Source organism: Macrotis lagotis, chromosome 8 (assembly GCF_037893015.1).
Source record: "Macrotis lagotis isolate mMagLag1 chromosome 8, bilby.v1.9.chrom.fasta, whole genome shotgun sequence".
NCBI classification, from domain to species: domain Eukaryota; kingdom Metazoa; phylum Chordata; class Mammalia; order Peramelemorphia; family Peramelidae; genus Macrotis; species Macrotis lagotis.
The window spans coordinates 194,603,640-194,615,204 of record NC_133665.1 but is presented as its reverse complement, the minus strand read 5'-3'; the positions used below and the strand labels follow the sequence as shown (position 1 = coordinate 194,615,204).

The following is an 11,565-nucleotide window of genomic DNA, read 5'->3' as shown; positions in this document are numbered from 1 at the left end:
AAAGGATTGAGAGAATAAATGCTGTAAGATAATGAAATAAAAGAGGAAGCTACAAATTTATATCGTTATATTCTAAAAATGATCATCAAAAAGTAATATTATAGGGGTGGCTAGGTGGCGTAGTGGATAAAGCACCGGCCTTGGAGTCAGGAGTACCTGGGTTCAAATCTGGTCTCAGACACTTAATAATTACCTAGCTGTGTGGCCTTGGGCAAGCCACTTAACCCCATTTGACTTGCAAAAAAACCTAAAAAAAAAAAGTAATACTATTTATAGTAACATCAAGAAGCATTAAGTATCTGGGGACTGACTAAGACATCCATCTTGTATGTAATGGACAATTGCAAAACTTCATTGAGAGGTGGGTGGAGCCAAGATGGCGACAAGAATGATCCTGTCTTAGGTACTCTCTCATAAAACTTATAAGCTAAGAACTCTAAATTTTCAAGAGACAGAACCCACAGAGGGACCCAATGAGGCAGTTCTCCTACTCAAGGTAACCTGGAAAAGAGCAGAAAGGCTCTGCTCCCCGGGGTTGGAGGGGTGGCCTGCCAGAGCAAAAGAACTTCAGTCTCCCAGAGGCAGCCCCAGGGCGCTGGGAGCGGCTCACAGCAGCGGGGGAGTTTCCTGAGCTAAGCCCCAGGGAGCACCAGGCACAAATTGGGGGAACAGAGGGAGACCTCTGCCAGAGCAGGCACATGAAGCCCAGACCTCAGGGCACACAGAGAGCAGCCAAGTTCCAGGAACAGAAGCAGGCTGAGCCAGTAAGCAGGAGCCCCCAGGGCATGAGCCCATTGAACCTAGGGAGGTGAGTGAAGAGAGACTGCAGAGCTCTGTCCTCTACCCCAGAACAGGACTCTGGGGCTCTGACCACATTCAGATGCTGATTGCAGTCTAGGCCCCCCTCCACCCCAGCCCCGTGGCAGAGGGGGGTACATATGGTCATTCACAGACCATGACGGAGGACAGAGCCTCACACACTGAGACCCTTGTGGGAGTGTCCCAAAAGCTCAGGAAGCAACCCAAAACCAGGCTCAGGCTGGGAAAATGAGCAAGCAGAGAAACAAGAGGAACACCATTGAGAAATATTTTGCATATGAGCCCAAGAAGGATCAAAATACTCAGTCTGAAGATGAGGAAGCACAAGCTCCTGTATCTAAAGACTCCAAGAAAAACAGAAATTGGGATCAGGCTATGACAGAACTCAAAAAAGACTTTGAAAATCAAATGAGGGAGTTAGAGGAAAAACTGGGAAAAGAAATGAGAGAGATGCAGGAAAAAACATGAAAATGAAGTCAGCAGCCTAGTCAAGGAAATCTAAAAATATGCTGAACAAAATAGCATGCTAAAAACCAGCTTAGGTCAAATGCATAAAACAGTTCAAAAAGTTATTGAGGAGAAGAATGCTTTAAAAAGCAAAATTGGCCAGATGGAAAAAGAGATAAGAAAGCTCTCTGAGGGAGGAAAACAAATCCTTCAGACAAAGAATAGAACTCAGGGAGATTGATGAATTTACGAGAAATCAGGACTCATTACTTCAAAACTAAAAAAAATGAAAAATTAGAAGAAAATGTGAAACATCTCACTGAAAAAAAACAACTGATATGGAAAACAGACTTCAGAAAGATAATTTAAAAATTATTGGAATACCTGAAAGTCATGATCAGGAAAAGAGCCTTCACATCATTTTTCAAAGAATTACTACAGGAAAATTGCTCTGATATCCTAGAAGCAGAGGGCAAAATAGAAATGGAGGGAATCCACCAATCCCCCAGAGAAAGAGATCCCAAAAAACCAACCCCTAGGAATATTATAGCCAAATTCCAGAACTCCCAAGTCAAAGAGAAAATATTACAAGCATCCAGAAGGACACAGTTCAAATATCGTGGAGCTGCAGTCAGGATCACACAGCACTTAGCAGCAACTACATTGGAAGCTCGTAGGGCTTGGAATATAATATACTGGAAGGCAAAAGAGCTTAGAATGCAGCCAAGAATCAACTACCCAGCAAGGCTGAATGTCCTCTTCCAGGGAAATAGATGGACTTTCAATGAACCAGGGGAATTTCAAATGTTCCTTTTGCAATGGCCAGAGCTCAACAGAAGGTTTGATCTTCAGATACAGGACTCAGGTGAAGCATGGAGATTGGAGGAGAGGGAGGAAATATGAAGGACTTAATGAGGATGAACTGCATGTATTCCTGCATAGAAAAATGACACTGATAATACTCATATGAACCTTCTCAGTTAATAGAGCAGGTAGAGGGAGCTTTTATAGTTGAAGCACAGGAGAAAGCTGAATTTGAAGATAAAATATGGTGTAAAAATGGAGTCAATAGAAAAAAGGGAAATGTAACGGGAAAAAGAAAAAGGAGAGGGGGAATAGACCAAGATATTTCATATAATAAGATTTTTCTTTATTACAATGAACTATTGCAATGATATGGAAGGGGGGGAAGGCAAGGGGGGAATGAGGGAATCTTCGCTCTCATCAGAGGTGGTTAGGAGAGGAAACAGCATATATACTCAATGGGGTATAGGCACCTGGAGTAAGAAGGGGGGGACGGGGGAAGGGGGGTAATGTGAGTGATGGAGGAGAGGATGGCCCATGGTGGGAGAGTGGTCAGATATAACACATTTTCTTTTTTACTTCTTGCAAGGGGCTGGGATTGGATGGCCTGTCTGAGACCATAGGGCCAGGTGGATGCTGGGCCTAAGGGGTGGTATGGGGGCTCAGGGCCCCTTGGCCCCAGAGCCGGGGATATGTTTGCTGCACCACTCAGCTACCCTACAGCAGAGTCAGAGTGAAAGGAGAGAGAAAATATAGTACATGGTAGTGGAGAAATACGAAAGGAGGGAGTTGCGATCAGCAATGGCAACGGTGCAAAAATATGGAAGTAACTTTTGTGATGGACTTATCATAAAGAATGTGATCCACCCGTGACAGAATTGTTGGTGTTGGAACAAAGACTGAAGCACATTTTTTATTATTATTATTTTGGGGGGGGGGTGCAGGGCAAATGGGGCTGAGTGGCCTGCCTGGGGTTGCATAGCAGGGTGATCACTGGGTGTCTGAGGCCAGATTTGGACCCAGGTGCTCCTGGCTCAAGGGCCAATGCTCTGTCTACCACTCAGCCACCCCTACTATTTTATTTTATTTTGGGTCTCTTTTTTTCTTTTTTTTTGGTTTTTGCAGGGCAGTGGGGGTTTGGGTGGCTTGCATGTCACACGGCTGGGTGATTGTTGGGTGTACAGGGCCAGATGTGGGCTTGGGTACTCATGGCTCCAGGGCTGGTGCTCCGTCCATTGAGCCGCCATATCTACAATTATTACTATTATTTTTTTTAAATTTTAATTATTTTTCTCTCCCCTTTACTTTATCACTCAAGCGAGTCTATATTACTCTTAAACAAGAATATTTCACTAATGTATATAAAAAAACATTTGTACAAAATGAGAATAAATATTAAATTAAAAAAACAACTTCATTGAGAGAAATAAAGATCTGAATAATTGGAAGAAAATTCATCACCCCTGTAAATAGGCAAATCAATACACTGACAAGGACACCACTGCTAAAATTCATTTTCTGATGTCATTCCATATCAAACAACTAATAAATTTCATCTGTTTGTAGCTCCATGACACTAAAATTTATATGTGGAAAACTGAGCAAGACATTGAGACAGACACAGACCTACAGAGACATCCATGTGCATACATATATTTCCACATCCATATAAACCCAGAAACACACACACATTTCTCATGAAAACAAGATGCTCCTGCTGCTAAAACAGGAGCCCTGTCTGCCCTAGACATTACTCTTTGGCAGAGCTTCACACATCTTGCCAAAGCAATAAGCAATAGGAATAAAGCAGACAACAGGAAGGAATTGGAAAAAAGCAAACAAAGGAGTCTAGAGGAAAGACTGGTATTGGAGCAGCTCAAGGTCGCAGGGAAGCCCCTGGGGAAGAGGTTGAGATGGGGAAAGCAGGGAAAGGATTCAGCCACTGTGTTGTGGTAGGTTCAAAACTGATCAATTACATAAGAATTGAAGATAAACCATGTAAAAATTAAAATATTATGATCCCTTTATTGAAATTCTAGAAAGGAAGATAATTTCTCCTCTAATAGTCAACACAGAGGAAAAAATACAAGAGACCCAATGGGAGGAATTCTGCTGTGGGTTCACCAAAGCAACATGCCCATAAATAATTCTGATATTCAGATTATTATTTGGAACACACTGACCAAAACTGAATTTCAAGAAAAATACATCCTCATATAGAAAAGAGGTTTTAGAATATGAGAAAGAACAAAGATCTAGCAAAGTCACATGACATAGAATTGCCCTGATCAGAGAAGGGGAGTCTGAGACCCTTGCCAGCCGGCAGACTCATGATTTGGCACCAAGAATGGGTAAGAGCCAAGAGCTAGGAAAGCTACGGAGGAGTAAGCCTATTGGCACACTGAGAATCAAACTGTGAATGAGCCAAGTGCTTCATAAGGGAAGATGATACTCTTCTGATAGCAAAGTTTGTATCCTTAGATAGCTAAGGATGTTACTAACAGGAAACACCCAGAAAAACTATAAATGACCCACTGCCCATAAGCAGGCATTTGAATACAGAGAATATCATCATATCATAAGATTAACAAATAAGAAATACATTTTTGTTCGGACAACACAATATATATATATATATATATATTTTGGACCTTACCTTGAAGTACTGAAATGTCTGCTTACGGTATTCACACCACTCCATGAAAGAGTGAAGACTTCTGAAAAACAGGAAAAGGTCCCGCTTTTCTTCTGTCCTGTAGAAATAAAATCTCTTAGAAGCAAAGTCGAGAAGTAGCATTATCTAGGAAAACAAGATATAAAAAAGTATAAATGGCAAATAAAACCAATGAAACTGAATGCCACAAAATGCCACCAACCAAGGAGTGGCTCCAGCCATTCTCTGTTCACCTCAAGGCAGGATTGGTGAGCACATGGTCTATTATTAAAACCTGAGAAGCACCTACCAGGCCCTAGGCAGGTACTGGGGCTGCAAAAAGAGGCAAAGGAACCTCCCGTCTAATGGGGGAGACTACATACAAAGAAACATATACAAAGCAAAGTATAAAGTAAACAGGGCAAAAAGGAAATAATTAGCAGAAGAAAAGCACTGGAACTAAGAGGGGTTGGGGAAGGTCTCCTGGAGAAGGTGTGACTGTGGATGAGGGGAGGAGGGGGAAAACAGGGTCCAGGCTTGGGAGGCAGCCAGAGAAAAGGTCCTGAGAGACAGAGGGTCTTATTCATGGAACAGTTGGGAGGCCAGGGACCACTGGATGGAAAAGAATGTGATGGGAGAAAACTGGAAAGTCCAAGGGGCCAGATCATGAAGGACTCTGAAGGCCAAACAGCATTTGGTGTTTGCTCCTAGAGATCATAGGGAACCACTGGAGGTTAGTGAGTGGGAGCATGGGGATGTGGGGGGGGGGGGTTTGACTCAATCAGAACTGAGCTTTAGGAAAATCCCTGAATGAAGGATGGACTGGCATAGAGAGACTGGAAACAGGCAGATGGACCATGGGCTATTGCCAGAGTCCAAGTGGGAGGTGCCAAGGGTCTGCACCAGGGTGGGGGCCGAGTCTGAGGAGAAATGATGTATTGTACATAATGTTCAACTTCTTCAGTGTGTTGTTAGTATTGCTGAACTGGCTTTTCTCTTTAAAAAAAAATCCTGTTTTAAGAGCTGGCACTGTGGACAGGGATACAATGAATCCTATAGGAAACAGAGAAGAAGCTAAGTAATCTTTATTTATCAAGAACAAGTTGAAGGAAAATCAATCTCAATAATCCATGGACATTGTACTTTCTCCTAGGTGCATACCCTTTTCAAAGATTTGTGGTACACAGAGTGGAAGGGGAAGAGTCAGGATGCTGACCTCAGAGGGCACAGCCCAGGACCAGAGAGGCCAGGTAATTCCCCAAAGGTCTAAGGAGTTCAGCACAAAGCCAAACTTTAGGTATGCAGAGCACCACACAAAGAGAAGAAACTAAGTGCTAGGGGAACAAGGAGTTCAGGGGAAGAGAGAACAGAAAAAGTAACATCTAAGCATCTAAAACATCAAAATGGTTTGAATTTAGGGTTCAGTTAAGAACAAAGATGAGAAAAGCAGTTGAGTGAAGCATCGATTCATGATGGGAGATACCACAGAGAGAAGGCTTGTTGGAGAGGTCAAGAGATCTGGAGGGCTCTAGCTAGTAGGAGTGACATTGGGAGAAGAGAGAGGAATCCGAGAAAGGAATCCTCTTTAGTCAAACACTGATCAGCAGGGAAAAGGTCAATGAGGATCCCAGGTTTGGACCTGGGTAACTGAAGATGGTGTTGCCATAACAGGAAACATAAATCTGGAGAAGGGATAGTTTTGGGGGTTAGGATGATAAAATGAGTTTAGTTGGGGGCAGTTTTCTAGTGAGACATGGATGGCTCAGGGTCATTCATGGCAGGTTCTGGACAATGGAAGGTACCAGAAATTCCACCAGACGCTGATGATCTAGATCACTGAGAAACAAAGATGACTCTGCAAAGAGAAGAGCACAACTGGGGTTGGCATACATTTGTAGGTGGGCTGAGGGCATTTCAATAGAAAAATGGTCACAGGAAATTGGCAGATTTCAAAAGTGAACTTTTTTTGTGTGTGAGGCAATGGGGTTAAGAGTGACTTTCCCAAGGTCACACAGCTAGGTAATTATTAAGGGTCTGAGACTGCATTTGAACTCAGGTACTCCTGATTCCAGGCCTAGTGCTTTATCCATTGCATCACCTAGTTGCCTTCTAGAATGCCAACTTTCAACCAGAATTTGAAACAAAACAAAAACCACCTACTGATCATCAAAGATATACAGACCAAAAGGGGTACTGCCTTACCTTGATCAAAGGTGAGGCAAAGATGATGTGAGCCCCGTAAAAGTGTCACTAATGGCAGCCAAGGCCCAAATATATGCCAACAACAGCAGCCTGTCTGCTAAAGGCATGGGGGTGGGGGCTTCCAGGGGTGCCAGGAAGCAGACCCAAACAGTAGGAGTGAGGTCTCCAAGACGGTGCCTCCACTGATGAAGTCATAGTGAAGGCCAAGTGCATACTCAGACAAAGTCAAATGCTGAGCACCATCTGGCTGGGGGGATTTTGTCTCTCCAAAGAAGGTAAATCCTTTGTAGGCCCTCCCTTTCTCTTCAGGAGTCTTGCAATACCTCTGAAACATCAAACAGGTCACTGGGGGGAGTTTTGTTGCTATCCTAGGAGGAGGAAAAAACTTGTGAGGAGGGGGAGCTAGCCTGGGGTGAGTTGCTGGTCACTACTAACCAAATGGAAGAGCTGGAGCCAGCAGCTCAGAACTCAGCAGGTCAACTGCTGAAAGCATCTGGACCCACCGGTACAAAGCCCCGGGATCGAGGCCATTGGATGGGTGTGGAAAGGACAAGATTCAGAAAATCTGTCAGCAAGGCAATTCTCATGTGGAGAGCCGGTGTCCAAGAATGATTTGGCCCAATCCAAAAACTGTCAGATCTGGATAGAACATGAGGGAGGGCAAGCTTGAGGGAAAGCTGCAGAGGAAACAGGACAGGATGGAAAAGGGAAGTGGTGCCAGAGGAGCTCAGGAAAGGGTACCCATCTACCCACCAGATGGGGAGGCTCTCAATTTCAAATACAGTTCTTAAACACAAATAAGTTGGCCAAGGAGAAATGGAGTCTCCCATCTGCTCAGGATGGCAGCCCTGGACTACAATCAGGCATGGACCATGAAGGCAGCTCCTCCAGATTTGTGTGGCCTGATGGTCAAAGGGATAAAGGTGGCACCAGAAAGAGCCCAGAAAGCCTCCCAGGGAGGACAGGGATGGCCCTGGGCAAGAAGGTGCAAGTCTAAGGGATTGGGGGCAGTGTCATGTCATGACCTTCGATCAGAGCCAGAGACAAGAAAGCCTGAGGGTAGAAGCAAGAAGGTGGAGAAGGTGCAGAGCCCACAGTAACAACAGCACCAAGAATGAGAACAGCTAAAATTCCTAGGGGACTGACTAGTCACCAGGATGGTGCTCAATGCCATACAGAAATCATCCCCGAGTCCATGGGAGGTAGCTATGATGATTCCTGTTCCTATTTTACAATGGAGGAAACTGAAGCAAAGGAGAAGTGATTTGTCCAAAGTCACAAAACCAGGAAATCTGAGGCCAGATCTGAACTTGGATCTTCCTGACTTCAGGCCCAGTGCTTCAGCCCTGTTCACAGATGGGGGAGAAATATGCCGAGGTCTCTCCCAGAAATTGGAGGCCCTGGAAAGAAGTGACAAGAACCCAATAAGAAGAGGTGCCAATAACTTGGCAGAGAGAGAACACTGATGAACAAAAGCCCAAAGGAAAGAAAGAGAAAAGCTGCAAGTCTCACCCATGGGGTGCATAGCCCTAGTCACAGAAAGCGGCAGGAAGAACCAGATGAGCACTGCCCTTGGGGAGCTCCCTGTCTAAGAGGCCTGAGCCTGAGAACTCCAGGATCACCTCTTGAGGCTCACCCCATAGGAAGAAGGGTCGACCCCAAGGATCTGAATCCCAAGACTCAAAATGCTTGGGGGGATATGAGCCTGGAGGGAAGAATGTTCCCATTGAGGACCCTGAAGATTCTAAGGAAGCATGGCCAAAAAAGGAAGAGGCCCAGATAGTCACTAGCCACCATCCAGGGGGGCTCTGGCTCTTCATGGCATCTGCCTGGATCTACACCCTGCTGAATGTTCCTGGTTCCTCTTTCTCTGGGGCAGCTGGAGTACAGTATAGAACACAGCACTTGGAGTCAGAAAGACCTGAGTTCAGATCCAGCCTTAGATATCGAACAGTTGTGGGACCCTGGGCAAGTCACTTCCTCCTTTCCTCATAACAGCGCCTGCATCCCAGGGTTGTGAGAAGGTCTAAGCATGTTGGGCATGAAGGTGCAGCTAAGATAGCAGCAACAGTCCTCATCAGTCACTTCCTGCGGAGGAGAGATGTTTGGGACAGACGGACATGGAAGAAAGATCACAGCAGTCAGGAAATTTCTGTGTGAGATCTCCATCCACATCTACAGATGATGATAACATACCTACAACTTTTATTCTTAGAGAGGAGGTGAGGGTCCTGAGGTAGGGAGAGTCTGGTCAGTTCTGTCCCAGACACCTAGAGTGGAAACGAGACTTGAGTCACGGAGCTCTCGGCTGGACCTGCGGGCTGCCACTCACCTAATGTGCAGCAGGTGATTAACATGCCCATTAGATTAAAATAAAGGACAGTGTGTAGGGAGAGGTCATTCCATGAGCAGCAGGGGAGGGGGCAAGCACGGGGGAAAACAGACAAGCCGGCCCTTCCCAGCAGCAGATCTCAACAACAGACCCTTTCCTTAGCCCCCATGAAGTGGAAGGTCAGGACCACCAGGCGTCCCCAGCTGCCCTGGGTAGAGATGGGAAGTAATGGCAGAAAGCAGGCAGATGTGGCCAAGGGGCACTGCTATTCTCTGCCAAGCTTAGGGGACTCTGGCCTGGAGAGGAGAGATACCAGATGTCCAGCAGGGTCAGAAGGCCAAAGCATGGCAAGGTCACAGCAAGAGGGCACCGATGAAGTTGCCCTCAAGAGAAAGAGGTGTGTGTTTGTGTGTGTGTGTGTGCAGACCCACACATACAATATCCACATCCATAGGGAACATACACACATGCCTATAGGAATTTATATTTATATTTTTCTTTCAGACACAGCTAATGATGACATTGGTTTTCTAGATCATCTATGTTTGTAAAAGTTGCTGTTTTTCTTTCTCAGTTGAGAGATGAGGTGGGAGAGAAGAGAAGGATAGCTTTCTGCTAAATGAAAAAAAGAATAAAACTTAATTAAAAAACCAAACCTATTCCTGGGGTCCACTGGCCCTTGGCCCAGTAAACAATCTGTTCCAGGGAAATTATAAAAAAAATCTATCAAGGGAAATTATAAAGAACTTAGGAATTTGGACTTAGGAACATTCCAAGATCTGAAAGCTCGAAACAGTCACCTCCAGGGATCATGGATGTTTACGTTTCAGCCAGAAACAATCAAGAGCTATATGCAGAACAAATATGAGTTGGCTTCCCAGTCGGAGGAGAAGGTGAGAGGCTGGAACAGCTAATAAACTCCATCTTAGACGGGAGGAGACAATTCCCTCGACCAAGTAGGGGAGCCGTGCCAATCTCCAGCTAAGCCATAAAACAGGAGTCATCAAAATGACTTGGAACTAGTTAAAGACCAGAAAAGTTTAATCAAACAGAAGTAGGTCACAGAGCAGCTGAAGGATGGTCAGAGCTGATGGGGAAGGACAGAACTTCCAAAGCCCCAGAGGTCTGGGGCAAAGAAAGCGAGGTCTCTTTTGGTGGTGTTGAGTTGGAGCTGCCTTTGGGATCTACAGCTGAAGGGCCAAGAGATGCTGGTGCTGTGGGCCTGGGGCTTGGGAGAGGGAGGGGCAGGCTGTGTGGGTCTTCCCAGTGAAGCTAGTGAGGTCACCCAGTGAGGGAACATGGAGAGATGAGAGAACAAAGTCCAGAACAGTTAGCTGGTGTAACAAGGGAGTGATCTAACAGGGACTGAGAGATGATCAGAGAAGTGGGAGAAGAGAATGCTTTGTCACCAAAAGTTAGAGACAACATAGCTAGGAAGAGAGGCTGGTCAACAGGTCAGAGTCAACACAGGGGCCAAGAACACCCACCAGATTTGGCAAGTTGCCCACCTCCCCCATCCCCCAGGCCAAATCTCCCAATTGTGTCCTTAATGAAATTCAATGAGCTCGAAGGTCCACTACAAGGGCTCTGCAGAATTCAAGCCTTCCTGCCGCTGGGCACTGGGCTCTGCCCCCTGGGCCCCCCACCCCTGCTCTGGACAAACAGCAGAGTGCAATGCGACAGCTTCCCATGGATTCCACCTCAATCTCTGACCCCTGGGCCTGAGTGTTGTTTGGATCCAGGGGCTCTGCTGCCTATGGAATCATTCTCTAGCCCCAGCCAGATTGCCTTTCGTTGGTATTCCAGACCCTGCCCCCACTCAGGCTTGAGCCAAACTACACAGCCAGGGGCTGCATGGTCTCATTGTGCTGTCTCCTACCACCACACATTTATTTGCTTGGACAAGCTGCCCAGTGGGTGTCTGGCGCCTTGCTCCACAGATCTGCCAGCTGAACTGTCTGCCTTTGGGGCTCTACTCTGGTGGGCCTCCTCCAAGAAACCTCATCTGATTTATCCCTCTCTCCTTGCGTACCTGCACAGCACTTTGCTGGTGACCCCTGGTCCTTCTTGGCATGTTCTATGCTGTCCATGCTCATCTACACACTTGTCATGCTGCCCCACGGAGGAGGGTTTAGTCTCCGAGGCCAGGGGAGGGTCACCTGATAAGTCTCCAGCCACAGTGCCTTCCCTGTAGAAGGCACTTAATGCTTGGTGCACTCAACTGAACATGCCCAGCTGAAAACTCAAAAACCTAACACTAGCCAGAGGGGCACGCTATGAGCAAAAGACAGGAATCTCTCTTCCCTTT

General features: G+C 45.9%; 1 protein-coding gene across 1 annotated transcript in view; it reads right to left on the bottom strand.

Moving 5' to 3' along the window:
• CENPP (centromere protein P) overlaps positions 1-11,565 on the bottom strand; it is a 162,064-nt gene that overhangs the window by 139,356 nt on the left and 11,143 nt on the right. The window contains exon 5 of the mRNA XM_074199098.1: positions 4,727-4,823. Coding sequence (XP_074055199.1) covers positions 4,727-4,823 — 97 coding nt within the window. The remainder of the gene's footprint in view (positions 1-4,726; positions 4,824-11,565) is intronic.